Source organism: Pelecanus crispus, chromosome Z (genome assembly GCF_030463565.1).
Source record: "Pelecanus crispus isolate bPelCri1 chromosome Z, bPelCri1.pri, whole genome shotgun sequence".
NCBI classification, from domain to species: domain Eukaryota; kingdom Metazoa; phylum Chordata; class Aves; order Pelecaniformes; family Pelecanidae; genus Pelecanus; species Pelecanus crispus.
Window position 1 is genome coordinate 15,566,217 of NC_134676.1, and position 14,380 is coordinate 15,580,596.

General features: G+C 43.1%; 1 protein-coding gene across 3 annotated transcripts in view; it reads left to right on the forward strand.

Moving 5' to 3' along the window:
* The window catches only part of EGFLAM (EGF like, fibronectin type III and laminin G domains), a 78,739-nt gene that overhangs the window by 40,411 nt on the left and 23,948 nt on the right, over positions 1-14,380 (forward strand). For all 3 annotated transcript variants that reach the window (XM_075726612.1, XM_075726614.1, XM_075726613.1), the window contains exons 8-13: positions 4,616-4,731; positions 4,977-5,313; positions 7,860-7,960; positions 9,189-9,289; positions 10,388-10,532; positions 14,109-14,298. In XM_075726612.1, coding sequence (XP_075582727.1) covers positions 4,616-4,731; positions 4,977-5,313; positions 7,860-7,960; positions 9,189-9,289; positions 10,388-10,532; positions 14,109-14,298 — 990 coding nt within the window. The remainder of the gene's footprint in view (positions 1-4,615; positions 4,732-4,976; positions 5,314-7,859; positions 7,961-9,188; positions 9,290-10,387; positions 10,533-14,108; positions 14,299-14,380) is intronic.

Genomic DNA, 14,380 nt, shown 5'->3' on the forward strand with positions numbered 1-14,380 from the left:
TTGCGTTTCTTAATTACAGATGCAGGTTACAGGTATTTCACTTATATGGTTGTTGGGTTTTGCTATATCCAATCTTTCAATGTGTCATGGACAATTTACTTGAAAAAAAGATTTAACATACCAAGTTTAGTAACAACAAAATAAACTGTCCTAAAGAATAAAACAAACAGTGTCATCACCTGCACTGCTTAAATACCCTTCATCTCCTGGGGAAACAGATGGGGTTTGCACTGTGCCTGGAAGGTCAGCAGCCTTGGGCTTAGCCAGACCAACAGAGGAAGCATCTTCTGTTAAAAATACACTCCTGCTTGTCTCCACAGCAAATGTGACAGAAGTGGCTGCTTAATCTGAGTACATCCCTTCCTCTGGTCACCGCCAGCCTCATACTGAGCAAGGCATTGGCACAGGTGCTTAAATATTCTGTGTGGTGCTTGAATGTGTCTGCTGAAGCTCAGACACAGGAAAAGGGCAGTCCCTTGGGCCCAAACCTTGATGTAAATGATGTTAATGTGTCTTGGAGATAGCAAATGTAGAAGGTTTTCCACAGAACTGTTTCCCACAGATGTCCTGCTTTACAAAGGCGGCATTTGTATTTATGCAGACAGGGACAAAAAGGAAGAGACAGGCCAAGCAATATGCAGTGCCTCATTGTGAGTCACTGAAAAGAGTAAAACTCCGGTTAAAATGCCCCTGATGTATTTTGGATTTAGACCTGTGAGGGTTTCTGCATGAAGGCAATCAGTCTGTTAACACTTCCATTCAATCTGCCTGTGTTGCAGTGCCCAGTGGTCTGTCTGTCTCCTATGTTCTCCTGTGTCTTCTGATCAGTATGCTGGTGGCCACCTAATCAGCAAAACAAAAGTTTTTGTGGCTTTCTGTTTGTTTTGAGAAAGATTTCTTTGGTATAACTTAATCCCTGATTATTTGGAAAGAAGCTGTCTAAAGTTCATGACCCCCCCCCACGTTTTCCAATTAATTATAAAACAGGATTATAGGACCTGATAAAGGGTCTTAAACAGGCTTCATCTCCTTGTACACTGAAACACTGATTTAATGAAATATAGCACGCTATAAGCTTTATAGTCATTACTTTTGTATTTGCAGAGTACCACCTTGCTTAATTGTCCCTGATTTGCCACCCATTATGAGATGAGCTGTCTACCAAAGCTACACAGTACTCTTAAGAGATGAGCTTGTGTGGTGGTTTTCTCTACAAAAAGTCATGTTAGCTTCTCTGCTTTCTGTTATTTTGCAGTTTTGTTGCATCGTGTCACATGTGGGTATCCTGTCAAAACATGAAAATACAAAACAAATAAAATAAATAAATAAAAAAAATTGTCAAATACCAAATTGTTGTCAATGAGCAAACACCAAATGTAAGGCAGAGCAAGGAGACTGAGAAGCCAGTGGGCTGTTAGTTGGTCTCATCATTTGTGTGTGTACTCACCTGTATAAACTCGGATATAGTTAGAAAAGAGTGCATCTCCATGTCTTCATTGCTCCCAGGTGTATTATGCATTACCGAAACTGCTCACAGATCAGCAGGTAGAGTAGTGTAGTATGTGCTGGCTGAAACTTGGATGGAGCCAGGGGGAGTGAAAGCAGAGATTTGGGGCCATATTAGAGATCTGTGGATATTAGGACACCTTCTGAAGTTATACTTTTCCTGGTGATCCCAAACTTATGTCCTGAAGGTCTTTGATGAAGGGCCTCAAAGCAGTCTTTTCTACCAGCTACAATAAGCTGTAACTTCTTTGCTCTCTCCCGGCTCTAAATGTTGTACCAGTTCCATAAGGTGAAAAGAATCATTGTCTGGTTTAAAATAGTGGGTACACTTCATCTCCCAAGGTCTTCTGTTGGAAAAGCATGGAACATTTTGGTCTGCCATATGAAAGAGGCATACCTTCTGCTTGGGGAACTGCCTGTGCTTCCTAAGTCACCAGGTCTCATTGCATGCTGGTTGTTGATGTAGTTTAGTGATAACAGGAGAGTTACACTTCTGTAAAACTGGCATGGCATTAAAATTGTATCCATACATGTCAACAAATATGCATATCTGAAAGCAAGATCAAGACCTAACATTTTCCTATGTGTTAATGTGAAGATACTTCATTCTCTGTATTGCTTGATTCCTGCCATTCTTACTGAATGTAAATCCCATTAAGCCAATAGAAAGTTTGCCTGAGAAGAGAAAAAATGTGGCAGAATTTGAACTACAACAGATTTTTATTCTGTAGCTTGTGACCTCTAAATTAGAAAATGGTGTTTGTGTATCACAGCATGTCTGAATAGAGATTAGATTGTTTTCCGTGACATATGATTGATCAGTAATGTGTGATTTTTTTTCCCTTTCTTTTTCCCAACTTAGTTTTATTGCTTCTGTTACTCTTAGGTAAATTACAGTTTCATCCATTAGGAGAACTGAATTAGTTCTGAAATAGTTTCAGATACACAGTATAAAGGCAATAAATAATATTACAGACCAACTTAAACGCAATAGTATTCTAGTGAGCTGAAAATTGCTGAATCTGCTGGGAGCTGAGTTAGTGCTGGGCTCTGCTTCGTTCATATAATTTCTGTCAAACTGCAAGTCGCATTTATAATGTTTATGTTTGAGGTTTTGCACACTGAAATTCTGTTGTAGAAATGCATGTCTTATAAAATCACTGTTGCCAAAGTGATTAAGCTGAATGACTATACAAGTGAATATTAGGAGTAAGGTTTTGCCCACATTTTGATAATAGCTATTGTTTTCCATAATGAATGCAGAACTGGGACCAGTTTATAAATGTGCAGTCTGTTTCTCCAGTAGTAATCCTTTGCCTGTGCATTCACAGTCGCCAGCAGAAATAATATGGATGTAGTTTGTCCACTTGGCCTCATCTCATTACCAGTCATAAAGCTATGGTTTCTCTGCTTAGCTCAGTTGGTAGAACTCTGTGCTGAATAATTCTGTTTAGTATACAGTTAAATTGTATTATTTACAAATGATTAGGTATACATGTTGGAGTGGAAAGGTTTATACACATTGTCTCCCAGCCTAGCATGTTCTTTTGGTTGCAAATATGCCTCATTGCCTCTACTCATTTGCCTCAGATTTTTCTGTATCCTGATGTAACATGTAAAGTCCATTGAAAAGTAACTCCCACAGAGTGTATGGTGGGCAGCCAATTCGCCAGCCAGGGCATGCATTCATATCTGGTGCACATATGCTTGATTTCATAACTGTCTGCCAGGATTTCTGGGTTGCGGTCACGGCAAAGGAAGAGAGAGTGCACTAAGGTTTAGACAAGTGCTCTCCTGCCTGAGTCAGGTCAGTGAGATATTTTTCCTTTATTCTCCACCAAGGTGGGATATGGCTGACCCCAGTTAGACTGGCTCAACTGACCCGATAGCGCTGTGCCCACACTGCTCTCTCTGAAAGTCTGCTAAGCCTGGTTAGCTTTTGCTGGCTCCATTGGGTTGTTCAGTGGTGGTAGTGAAGCTCTCACTATTATCAAGTGGCATTTTCTGGCACATCAGGTCTCCTTTCTGCAGACAGCCGCTGCCCAGCAAGACTTTGCCTCTCTGCATGTTGCGATGTGAAGGACCTGCTAACTTAGGAGAAGATATGGGTAGCTTGTGTCTGCTAAAATAAACAAGCTCATGTGGTCAGCCTGTACAGAGGTGTTGTAAAGCAAGGATTACCTATGCTGTTTTTAAGTGACTGCAAAATATTTTATGGAAAAGGCAAATGTATGAAGTCTGTTTAATGGTTATCAAATGTTTCTTTATTCTTAACCTTACTGAAATGACAAGTAACAATAGTGATGCAGTTACCTATATTATCTTTCTTCATAACTTCTGGTAAATTTTGGTAGCCAAAAAGCATGGTTTAAGCAGAATTTACTAAAGTGCAGAAAACCACAAATATTTTCTACAAGAACCCTCTTACTGTTTAAACTGGCCGTTCCCAGCCCTGAGTCCTTCACAGCACAGTTTGGCACACCAGGGAGAGGCAGAAACAGATTTTGCACATGAAAAACACATGATGTCTGTGCACGTTTCTTTTTTTTGGGGTGCTAAATTGTGTTTGAAAAAACAGCCTAAAAATACACTTAGGATGCTAATTTCAGGAGCATTGGAACCAGTGGAGGCTGATCAAGTCCTAAGCAGAGTGTGCCAGAAAAGCCCTACCTAGATTTCTCTCTTTTGCTGTTCCAGTTATTTGGTCACCAGTAGGGCAGATATGGCACTGTGAATTTATAAAAGGGAAAAGTTTGATCTAAAAACAATGCAGTTATTAAAAAGTTGTCCACACTGAAAGAGTTCAGAGCCATTCTCCTGCAAGAATGATGCATAAAAGTCAGTTTGCAGTGGGAGAACTGAGCTTTGCCTGCTTTGTTTGAGAATCACAGTAAGTGACTAAATGAAGGTCTTCACTTTGTTTTGTTGTATGTCTATCACTTGGACAGTGTCTCTCATCTCCAGGCTGACACTTGCATTGTCTGTGCAGGATGAACATTAATACCACTTCAGATTTCAGTGTGGTGAATCAGGGGGTGGTAAGATCTGAGTTGCTGTGTGTAAAGAGAAAAAAATATATGAACTGAATATGGCAGTTGTGTCTCTTTAGGCTCTGAGGAGTTAGGAAGTGGAAGCTATGGGCATCGGTATATCACAGGCACAGTAACTGGTGATGATGATGGATTCGATATCGATGACTCAGACTACGACATTTACATAGAAGAGGTAAATTTCAAGATTCCACTTTGGCATTTCTGTTTTCTTTATAGTCTCAATACTTTGAAGTGTTGGATCTTGTCAGGAAATGTAATATCTGGTATTATATGCTCAGATACAATAATGTGGTTGTTTTCTCTTTTTTTGGCGAGGATGATTTTGTTACCTCAGATCTGTATCCTGGAAGGTATTAATTCCATTTCCACATAGCATTTTAGGTTTTACTGAATTTGTGTTTCTTTATTTCCTTTCAGCTCAGACCGCTTCCTGCTATCAAAGGAGGCAACAGAAAATTTCTGGTCGAAACTAAGGTCACACCAGGGTCTAGTTCCAGGCTCCTGTCACGGGTCCTTACAACCACTTCTGAACCTACTACTGCCACTCCCACCACCACACAGCCTTCAACCACAGCGAGGGTGACTACGGCTCAGGCAGCAAGGAGGGGCGGCATGTCTTCTGCAGTGCGTCTCTTTGATCTCTCCTGTGATGAGACCATCTGTTCTGCAGACAGCTTTTGTGTCAATGACTACGACCGGGGAGGCTCACGCTGCCACTGCAACTTGGGAAAAGGAGGAGAGATGTGTGCAGAAGGTAGGTTTCTGTGTGTCCGCTGTTGCTGGTTTCTCTTTGTCCGGAGCAAGGAGCAGCTTTGCGATGAACCAACCAGAGTGTGCTTTGGGAATAGCTCACTGGGCTTAATGGATCCCTAAGGACAGCAGCAGCTTCCATGTCCCAGTTCAGACATTGGCCCCTTTGCTTCTCTTTCCTCAGCTAGGTGTGAAGAAGTTATTCTTTAATAGAGCTGAATGCAGACCCCATGTGAAGGTGCACAGGGTAGGTTAATTCTTCTTCCCCCACCTAGGAGTGGGAGGGTGATGGAACCAGGTATGTTGTTTGGCACTCGGGCCTGACAGGGTCCAGCCATGGCATCCACAGCTTCCAGCAGGGACATTCAACCCCGGCTTTGACCCTTGCCTTTTGCCTGCAGCTGAAGCCCTGAATCACCTGCATTTCCAGTGTGGTCCATCGGATGATGCTGATCCTGCAAGCAGCGATGTGAGACAGAGCCCCTGTTGTAAAACCATCTCCCAAGGAGGCTTTCCCCACGGTCTGCAGGGCAGAAGTGCTGGACTGGTAGCCCCAGCACTTGTGTCCCGCAGCCTGGGGCAAAGGAGGAACAAAACCCCCTCCCCAGTTCAGGAAGCATGACATGAAGCCTGGGTCAATGTGAGGAGGTGTGATTGTCCCAGTCAGGACATGCCATGCATCCTCTCACCTCTCTGCAGGGTGGCTGAGCCAGGGCAAGAGCTTGCTGAGCTGAAGGAGGCTGTCCTGCTTCTCCTTCCCTTGCCACCTTCCTGTCCTCTCCCTTTGCAGACCTAACCTTGCCCTTTAGCCAGGTCTGACGTTGAGCTGATCACCTGGTGAGTGAGTCCAGCTCACTTACCAGGCCATTAGTAGGTCACTTTTTACCCCCCCCCCCCGAGAGTTACGTTTCTTCTGGTTTCATGACCAAGGGGTCAGATGAATGCCAGACCTTGTGCAAAGCTGGTGTCCCTTTGCTTATAGTGGTGCTGTCCCACCAGCTAAGAAAGAGCTGATCCATCCCTCTGCATGCTGATCTGATCTGCCAAGGCCCATCCACACAGCAGAGCATCAGGGACACACATTTCTTCTGCGGGCTTGTGTTAGACATTCTTGATGCATAGTGTTATGCATTGGGGATACAGAGACTGAGGGTGTTCGATCTTCTCCCTGGTGCTGGAGTAAAGAGGGCTCATTCTGAAAACAATCTGTTGTGACTCAGCCACATGGAACAGCTGCAGATGTGATTTTTTGGCCTTGATCAAGTATGAAGAGTCGAGGATTTATTTGAACTGACATAACTGTATACAACTTGTAGAGTGCGTTTGTTAACATCAGTCCAAAACCAAAATTTTTCACAAGGGAGTGTGTTATTCCTTGGTAGGCAGTAGCATCATGTACCAATATTCCCTTGTACTGAATGTCTCCACAGTGGCCAATATTGTTAAACAGTATATTAATCTGAACGAAAACAGACTTTTCTTTAGAATCAACAGCTGCATGGCGCTCTGGTCCAGTCAGTTCTGCTTGTGATCAGGTCCTCAGTTAATTGCCATCTGCTGCAGTTGCATTCAGATTTATAGCACTGGTTCTCTTCACCTCAGTGTCAAATGTACACCTTGCAAACAAAAAACCTGAAAGCACTGTATCCAGATCCAAATATGCAAGAAAAACCCATTCGGTATTCAAATAGCAAAGAGGAATGGGACTCCTCATCCTTCCTTCCTCATTAGACTTAGCTCCACTGCAAAAATAAGGATTCAGGCCTGAAACTGTCTGTGCTCAGTGCTTCTTAGGAAAATGATCTGCAAAGGTAGCAGTAAGACATGTCTCTGATTTTCTTTTTCTGAGCTGAAGCCAGGATGTTCCTCTAACATAAGACAACAAAGGGTGAGGATTGCTAATGCCAGCAGACAAGAGTGGTATGAAGGGCCGCTGTTGCAGCCAGGCATGGAGAGATGCCTGCAGGGACTCTCTTCTCCCCATCACTCCCTTTACCTTCTGCCCTGAGCTGACTTGAGGGAAGTGCTGGGAGCTGCTAGGCTCTTATGATCCATCCAAGGATTCTGCGGATGCTGGACACAGCAGCTATGGAGCAGCAGTGACTAATGCGGCGTGGAGTCTGGCCACATTTCCTGCATATGTTTTTATAATCCTGCAAAACAGAATATAAGTTTATTGTCTCTGTGTTAAATGAATTCTTAAAAGCAGATAAATATAAAGTAGATGGGTTCTGTCTTCTGTAACAAGGATGAAAATTTGGAGAAAGTTCCACTGAAGCCAGTGATTAAACTGTTGAGCAGTATTTGGCCCTCAGTATTCTGTTTCATTCCAATTTCACCAGGTCCTCGGGAATTAAAGAATTAGTTGTGAAATGTAGTGGGAGGACAAGGCAATAGGTTAACTGATTGTTGACTGCTGTTGACTAATGGTTGTCTCTGGAGGAACTCTGCCTTGCATTTTCACCTGATGTTATCTAGTGTTACATGTGTATATCAATTTTTATATGGGAGAAAACTGCTAAATAACATGCTTCTGTCTTTGCTTTTCAGATATTATTATCCAGTATCCTCAGTTCTCTGGCTACTCATACATCACCTTTGAACCACTGAAAAACTCCTATCAGACATTTCAAATTACCCTTGAATTCAGGGTAAGTTTAAGCAATTCCAGTCTCACACAGGAGCTTTAAATTTTATTTGCTTATTCTGATGATGTGGACAATGGAACAATAACTTAGCTTCAATATAGCTTATAATGTAATTGTGGTGAATGTATACATAATCTTAATCTCTAAAGATCTGGCTTCACCCTCAATGAATGCAAATGAAGTTGGTAAACTGAGCTAGAATGTTTGCATCCGTTATTAGTAGTCAGTGCATGAGAGAATCCCTGGGGCTAGTAATACTGGCATTGTGGACTAGTGGCCATGTACGTTGGCAAGGTTATAGCCATGTGAATGAGCTACAGGCTGAAGTACACCTGGAATTTTTGTGAATTGCAGTTTGGAAGTGGCATGCAGTATCTTTGTGTATAAGAAACCATGATCTTGTTGTACTGAGCAGTATATCCATTAAGCAGGCATTATTTTCCACCTCTGAAGGTTGGGGCACCGGCTGCTAATACATGCAAGATACTGGACTACTTAAACTACGGTTCTGAAGTGTACATCCCACAGTGACTTGTGTTAAAGCTCTCTGTGTGTTATAGACAGAGCTGGTAGGGCTGCCTGTAGGGAGGGTGGCCGAGCTCTCAGATGCGCCCTGCTCCCTCATAAGGCAGACTTGCCAGCCTCACACCCTAGATACAAGACTGTCACTAGAGCAGCAGCAGTCTGTTGCTTCACGTGGTGGTCGGACACTCCTCTGGCAATTTGTCAGCTTAAAATGCAGGATGGCTGTGAACTGTGTCAGCTGCTATGCACATATGGAGGAATCTTGCCTGCACAGTTTGTTCAGCTTGAAAAGTGTCAGGCTCACTGAACATGTGAAGCAAGGTGTGTATATTCATGTGCAGTAAGTCTGATATGTCTACACTTAACAGGCTTGCTAGGACATCCTTGCTAGACTTTGTGCTCAGAGGTCTTACATGAGACATGTCTGACAGTCTTTAATGCTTTCAGGCTTGTTTTTAGATCTGACTGTATCATACTGTAAGTAGAAGAGATGTTCTTAAACCATTTAAGCATTATGACAATGTTTTTCTAGGTTCTTCAAATGCAGGATTCAAAATTGATCAACCAATTTCTGATTCTGCAAGTTAAAAACTCCATCTGAAAAACGCTGTCCCTTTTCTGGAGAAAAATGCCCCAGTGCTGCTTGCATTTATCTGTCACTGTGAAGCTTAGTCTTTGATTTTTCATGTTGATGCTGTGATTGCAGGCTGAATCAGAGGATGGTTTGCTGCTATACTGTGGAGAAAATGAACATGGTCGTGGTGATTTTATGTCACTAGCAATCATCCGACGTAGCATCCAGTTCAGGTAAAACCTCCACCCTAAACCTGATGTAAAGAGAAGGGGCCATTGCTGCCTTCTGGGACTCACTATATGTGATGAATATCTGCCATTTCTTTGACTTCTGCCCCATGCGGTGCACAAAATGGATAGTATTACTTCATTTAACAGTTCTTCAATATTTTTCTCTCATACTTCTTTAGTGTGTGGACATGTGCCCTGTTGAACTCTTTTTACTCAGACCTTGGTGTAAAGGCAAAATAATCAGTTTTCTTCAAGGCATTAGTCCAGAGCTCATTGCTGTTATCAGAAATGCTAGTGAGCCACTGCATTTGCTAAGCTTATGGTATATTGAGCTATGCATAGTCAATGTTTTTGCTTCAGAGTGAAAGGACCTGCAGATAACATAGCAAGATAAAGGATTTAATGCCAGCAAGGGGCCTGGGACTTCCTTTTATATCCCTTGTTTAGATGGGAGTTGCAGGTTTTTTAAATGAAGATGGAGGGGATTTCTTGCAGTCCCATAGATATGAAGCATATGGAAGAGTATCTCGAGGATCTCCTTATTTGGGAGGGTGAGTCCTTTGAAAGTGGGGAATAACAAAGTGGGTGATGTGCCTTAGTTGTGTTTCTGTTCACCTGCACTGAATGGCAGTCAGAGAAAATGGCATGTTGTGTGCACATTCAGCTTCACAGAGACTCTGCTGGAGGTCTCCTTGTCAATCAGTATTGAGTTTCATATAGAATCACAGAGTTGTTAATGTAGCACTGCCTTTCACCAGGGAGCTAGAAAAATTCCCAAGAGAAATTACCGTGATGGCAGGAACTCAGATTGTAATACCCTCCATCTTGAAACAGTTTCAGCTGTTGGCAAGCTTTGCAATGCACTTGGTATGGCCAGAGGATGCAAAATCTTTTCCATGGGAGAAAGACAGATAATGAAGTTTGAAACTTAGAACAGATCACATGTAGTCCTGATGTCTAATTTTCCTGTGGTCTGCTAATATGCAATGTGAAACAGAGAGGTTCCCAGGAGCAGAGGGAATATCTGGAGTCTGAAAACAACTTTCAGTTATTTGGTTAATGTAAGATTGTCACCTTGCTCTCTCTGTCTTACACTCCCAGGTTCAACTGTGGCACTGGACTTGCAGTCATAACGAGTGAAACCAAAATCAAGCTGGGGAACTGGCACAGCATCACATTGTTCAGAGATGGGATGAATGGCTGGCTCAGGCTGGACAACAATGCTCCAGTGACAGGAAAATCTCAGGTAAGTAGTCCGGCACCTGCAGCTCGACCTTGGGCTCTCACAAGATTATGATGACATTTTTTCTTGCCAGCAGAAGTCTGATCAGATTTAAAAGGTACTTCTTTATTTATCAGTGTTGGGGCATTTAGTGAACTGGGATCAGTGTACAGATTACTCTTCCACATATGTAGTCTAGAAATCACATAGATAAATATCCCAGTGCTGAATCCGGTCACAGTTTCCTTGTCCTCCGTGCTTGCTCTGCAGGTCTCACGCTACTCTTCACTAGTCTCAGATACAGGCTGCTGTTAAAAGTTTGCCACGTTTTACAGCTGCTGTCCCCAATTGCTTTCTTTTTCAAGCCTCAGAGAGCTGCTCTGCTTCCTCAGCCAGAAAGATTAGATGCATATGCATGTATGTGTATATATTTATGTGTAATATGCATATAGCCACACAAGGTTTGTATACAGAAGTGTAATTACATGTATACCATGGACATAAATTTAAGCACAGTAATGGAGATAGACATTCTGCCCTGACTTATGTTAAAACCAACAATTTCATATGAGGCTGGTGGATAGAGTATAATAGAGGAAGATGTCTTGACTTGCCCATCTGTTGCCAGGCTAGAAAACAGAAGTGAAATTAAGGCACTGAAAAAAAAGGCAGTTGCAAATTGTTTCAGAAGTCTTTCCTCTTCCCTTTGATAGCCATTATTAGCATGCCATCCCTAGCCTTGGAAAAAAGCAGCTTCAGACATCTGAAAAAGAAGCAAGAAAAGCTTCTATAGGTACATTGGTGGTAAGACTAAGGAAAATGTGGGCCCTTTCCAGAAGGAAATGGGAGACCTGGTTACCTGGGATATGGAGAAGGCTGAGGTACAGAATGAGTTTTTTGCCTCAGTCTTCACCAGCAAGTGCTCAAGCCACACTGCCCAAGTCGCAGAAGGCAAAGGCAGGGACTGGGAGAATGAAGAACTGCCCAATGCTGGAGAAGATCAGGTTCGAGACCATCTAAAGAACCTGAATGTGCACAAGGCCCATGGGAACCTCATGAAGTTCAACAAGGCCAAGTGCAAGGTCCTGCACATGGGTCAGGGCAATCCCAAGCACAAATACAGACTAGGTGGAAAATGGATTGAGAGCAGCCCTGAGGAGAAGGACTTGGGGGTGTTGGTTGCCGAGAATCTCAACATCACCCAGCAACGTGTGCTTGCAGCCCAGAAAGCCAACCGCATCCTGGGCTGCCTCAAAAGAAGTGCAACCAGCAGGTCAAGGGAGGTGATTCTGCCTCTCTACCCTGCTCTTGTGAGACCCCACCTGGAGTACTGGGTCCAGCTCTGGGGTGCCCAAGATAAGAAGGACATGGACCTGTTGGAGCAAGTCCAGAGGAGGGCCACGAAGATGATCGGAGGTCTGGAGCACCTCTCCTGTGAAGACAGGCTAAGAGAGTTGGGGTTGTTCAGCCTGGAGAAGAGAAGGCTGTGAGGAGACCTTACAGCAGCCTTCAAGTACCTGAAAGGGGCCTGTGAGAAAGCTGGAGATGGACTGTTTGCAAGGGCAGGTAGTGATAGGACAAGGGTCCTATCTTTAAACTGAGAGAGGGTAGATTTAGCCTAGATATAAGGAAGAAATTCTTCATTATGAGGGTGGTGAGACACTGGAAGAGTTTGCCCAGAGATGTTGTGGATGCCCTATACCTGGAAGTGTTCAAGACCACGTTGGATGGGACTTTGAGCAACCTGGTCTAGTGGAAGGTGTCCCTGCCCATGGCAGGGGAGTTGGAACTAGATGATCTTTAAGATCCCTTCCAACCCAAACCATTCTATGATTCTATGATTATTTTACACTTTCATGTGCAGGCACTGAAGGGAAAAAAATGCTGCACATTGAGTTCTCATCAGCTGGAAATGACAGAAGAAAGGATTTCAGTCTCTGTCACGTGTTGCTGTGTGTTACCAATGCTATGAGGCCATGCAAAGGGCAGATGTGAATCAGGGGAGATGTGTCCAGTAAAGACTAATGCCATTGTGCAGCACATTGGTAAGACTGCATCTGGCTACGCATGGCTATGATCACCCAGAGCCAAGAAACATGAAGTTGAAGAAGTAAGGATGTGACAAAGGGCTAGTAGGAGGGTTATGGTCCAGAGCCTATTACAAAAAGAGTTTGACAGTGGACACACATGCAGCTATACCAGAAAAAAATTGCTCCAGGTGCTGCTCTGCACCAGAACTTGCAGCTCCTGTAGTATTGTTGTTCCAGTGAGTCTTCCTCAGCCCTTCCTAGTTAGAATGATGTGGATTAGTCTTAGCAGGGTGGTAGTCTTTTCTGACCTGGTTCATTTTGACTTGACTGGTCTTAGAGAGTGCCCACAGGACAAGTGGAGCTTGACAGACCAAGGAGGGCAGAAGCATGAAAGGCAATAGAACATGGCAAGCAGTTGGAGACAGGCTGGAGAGCTGTATGCCCACAGACCTGGCATATGCTCACCATGAAACCCTGTGGACATCTGAACTCTCTTTAGTCACAGGCTCCACCTGAATTATTTTTCCCCGTTGAAACTGAGATCCATTTGGTGTGTTTCTGCAGTGCACTGTGCAGTGAACACCCACAGACTCAATAACCTTGGCCTATTTGGCCTGGCAAAATACAGGCTGTGGGAAATTAGTTTATTGTTATAAATACCAGGGAGGCAGGGCAGGGGTGAAAAATCCAGAGAGGTTTTAGGCTAAAGGTCATTGCTGGCAGAAGGACACATTGGTAAAAACTGGCCATGAATAAATGTGGGAATTTTGAATGTTTTCCTCTAAAGGGCAGTGAAGTTTTGAAACAGCCTTTGAGTTGAATCATGAGTCTCTTGATCATATATTTTGATCAATTTATGGAAGGAATTATGACTCCATTGCCCACAGTAGCATGAAGTTTGATTCAGTGGTCCAAAAAGTTCTGTTCAGGTTTTGAGGGTTTTGGGGGTTTTTTTTGGTTTTTTTTTTTGTTCCTTCCTGTGCACTGAAGCAGTGCTAGCAAACTTGTATATGTATGTTTCTATAGGCAGGTTAAGGTGAAAAAAAAAGATGGGGAGTTAATTTAGTGCTGGCAAAGTGAGCAGAACCCCACTGAAGCTGTAGCTGTGTCAGCTTATGCCTTGTCTTGGTTTTTACTGTTGTTTTTTGTCATTCATTTTATTATTATTTAACACTAAGCATTTGCTGGGTTCTGTCCAAAAGGCACTATCCCGTTGGTCTGTGTCCTGCAGGGCTTAGAGTTCAGAACACAAACAATTTTGGCAAAAGTAAAGGAAGAAATTGCAGCAAAAGACAGATCACAATCCCTCCTCAGAGCATAGTGATTTTTAAGCTTTTTATTTTGCATTAAAGTTCATGTTATCATGATGGATGCAGGTGCAAAAAGTAACATTTAAAGTGATAGATTGAGTAGAGGGATGACTAATGGAAAGGAATTACCAATGAGCAACCTGCATATCCCCTGACACAATTCTTTATGGAGGAAAAAATTGATTATACACAGCGTGGCTTAATTAATTATCCTGTGTTATATCTGTTCTACATCATGTCATCCTCTGTTTTCCCTTCAGGGCCAATACAGTAAAATTACATTCCGGACTCCCTTCTACGTTGGTGGTGCCCCCAGCATGTACTGGCTCATCAGAGCTGCAAGCACGAATCGTGGGTTTCAGGGCTGTGTTCAGTCGCTCAGCGTCAACGGAAAGATAATTGATATGAGACCCTGGCCATTAGGGAAAGCTCTTAGTGGTGCTGATGTCGGTAAGTGTAATGGTATGGAGTCTTTAATCAGTGATAAACCAGGGGCTACTTTTTTTGCCTGTTGAAAAAAATTGAGCAATGG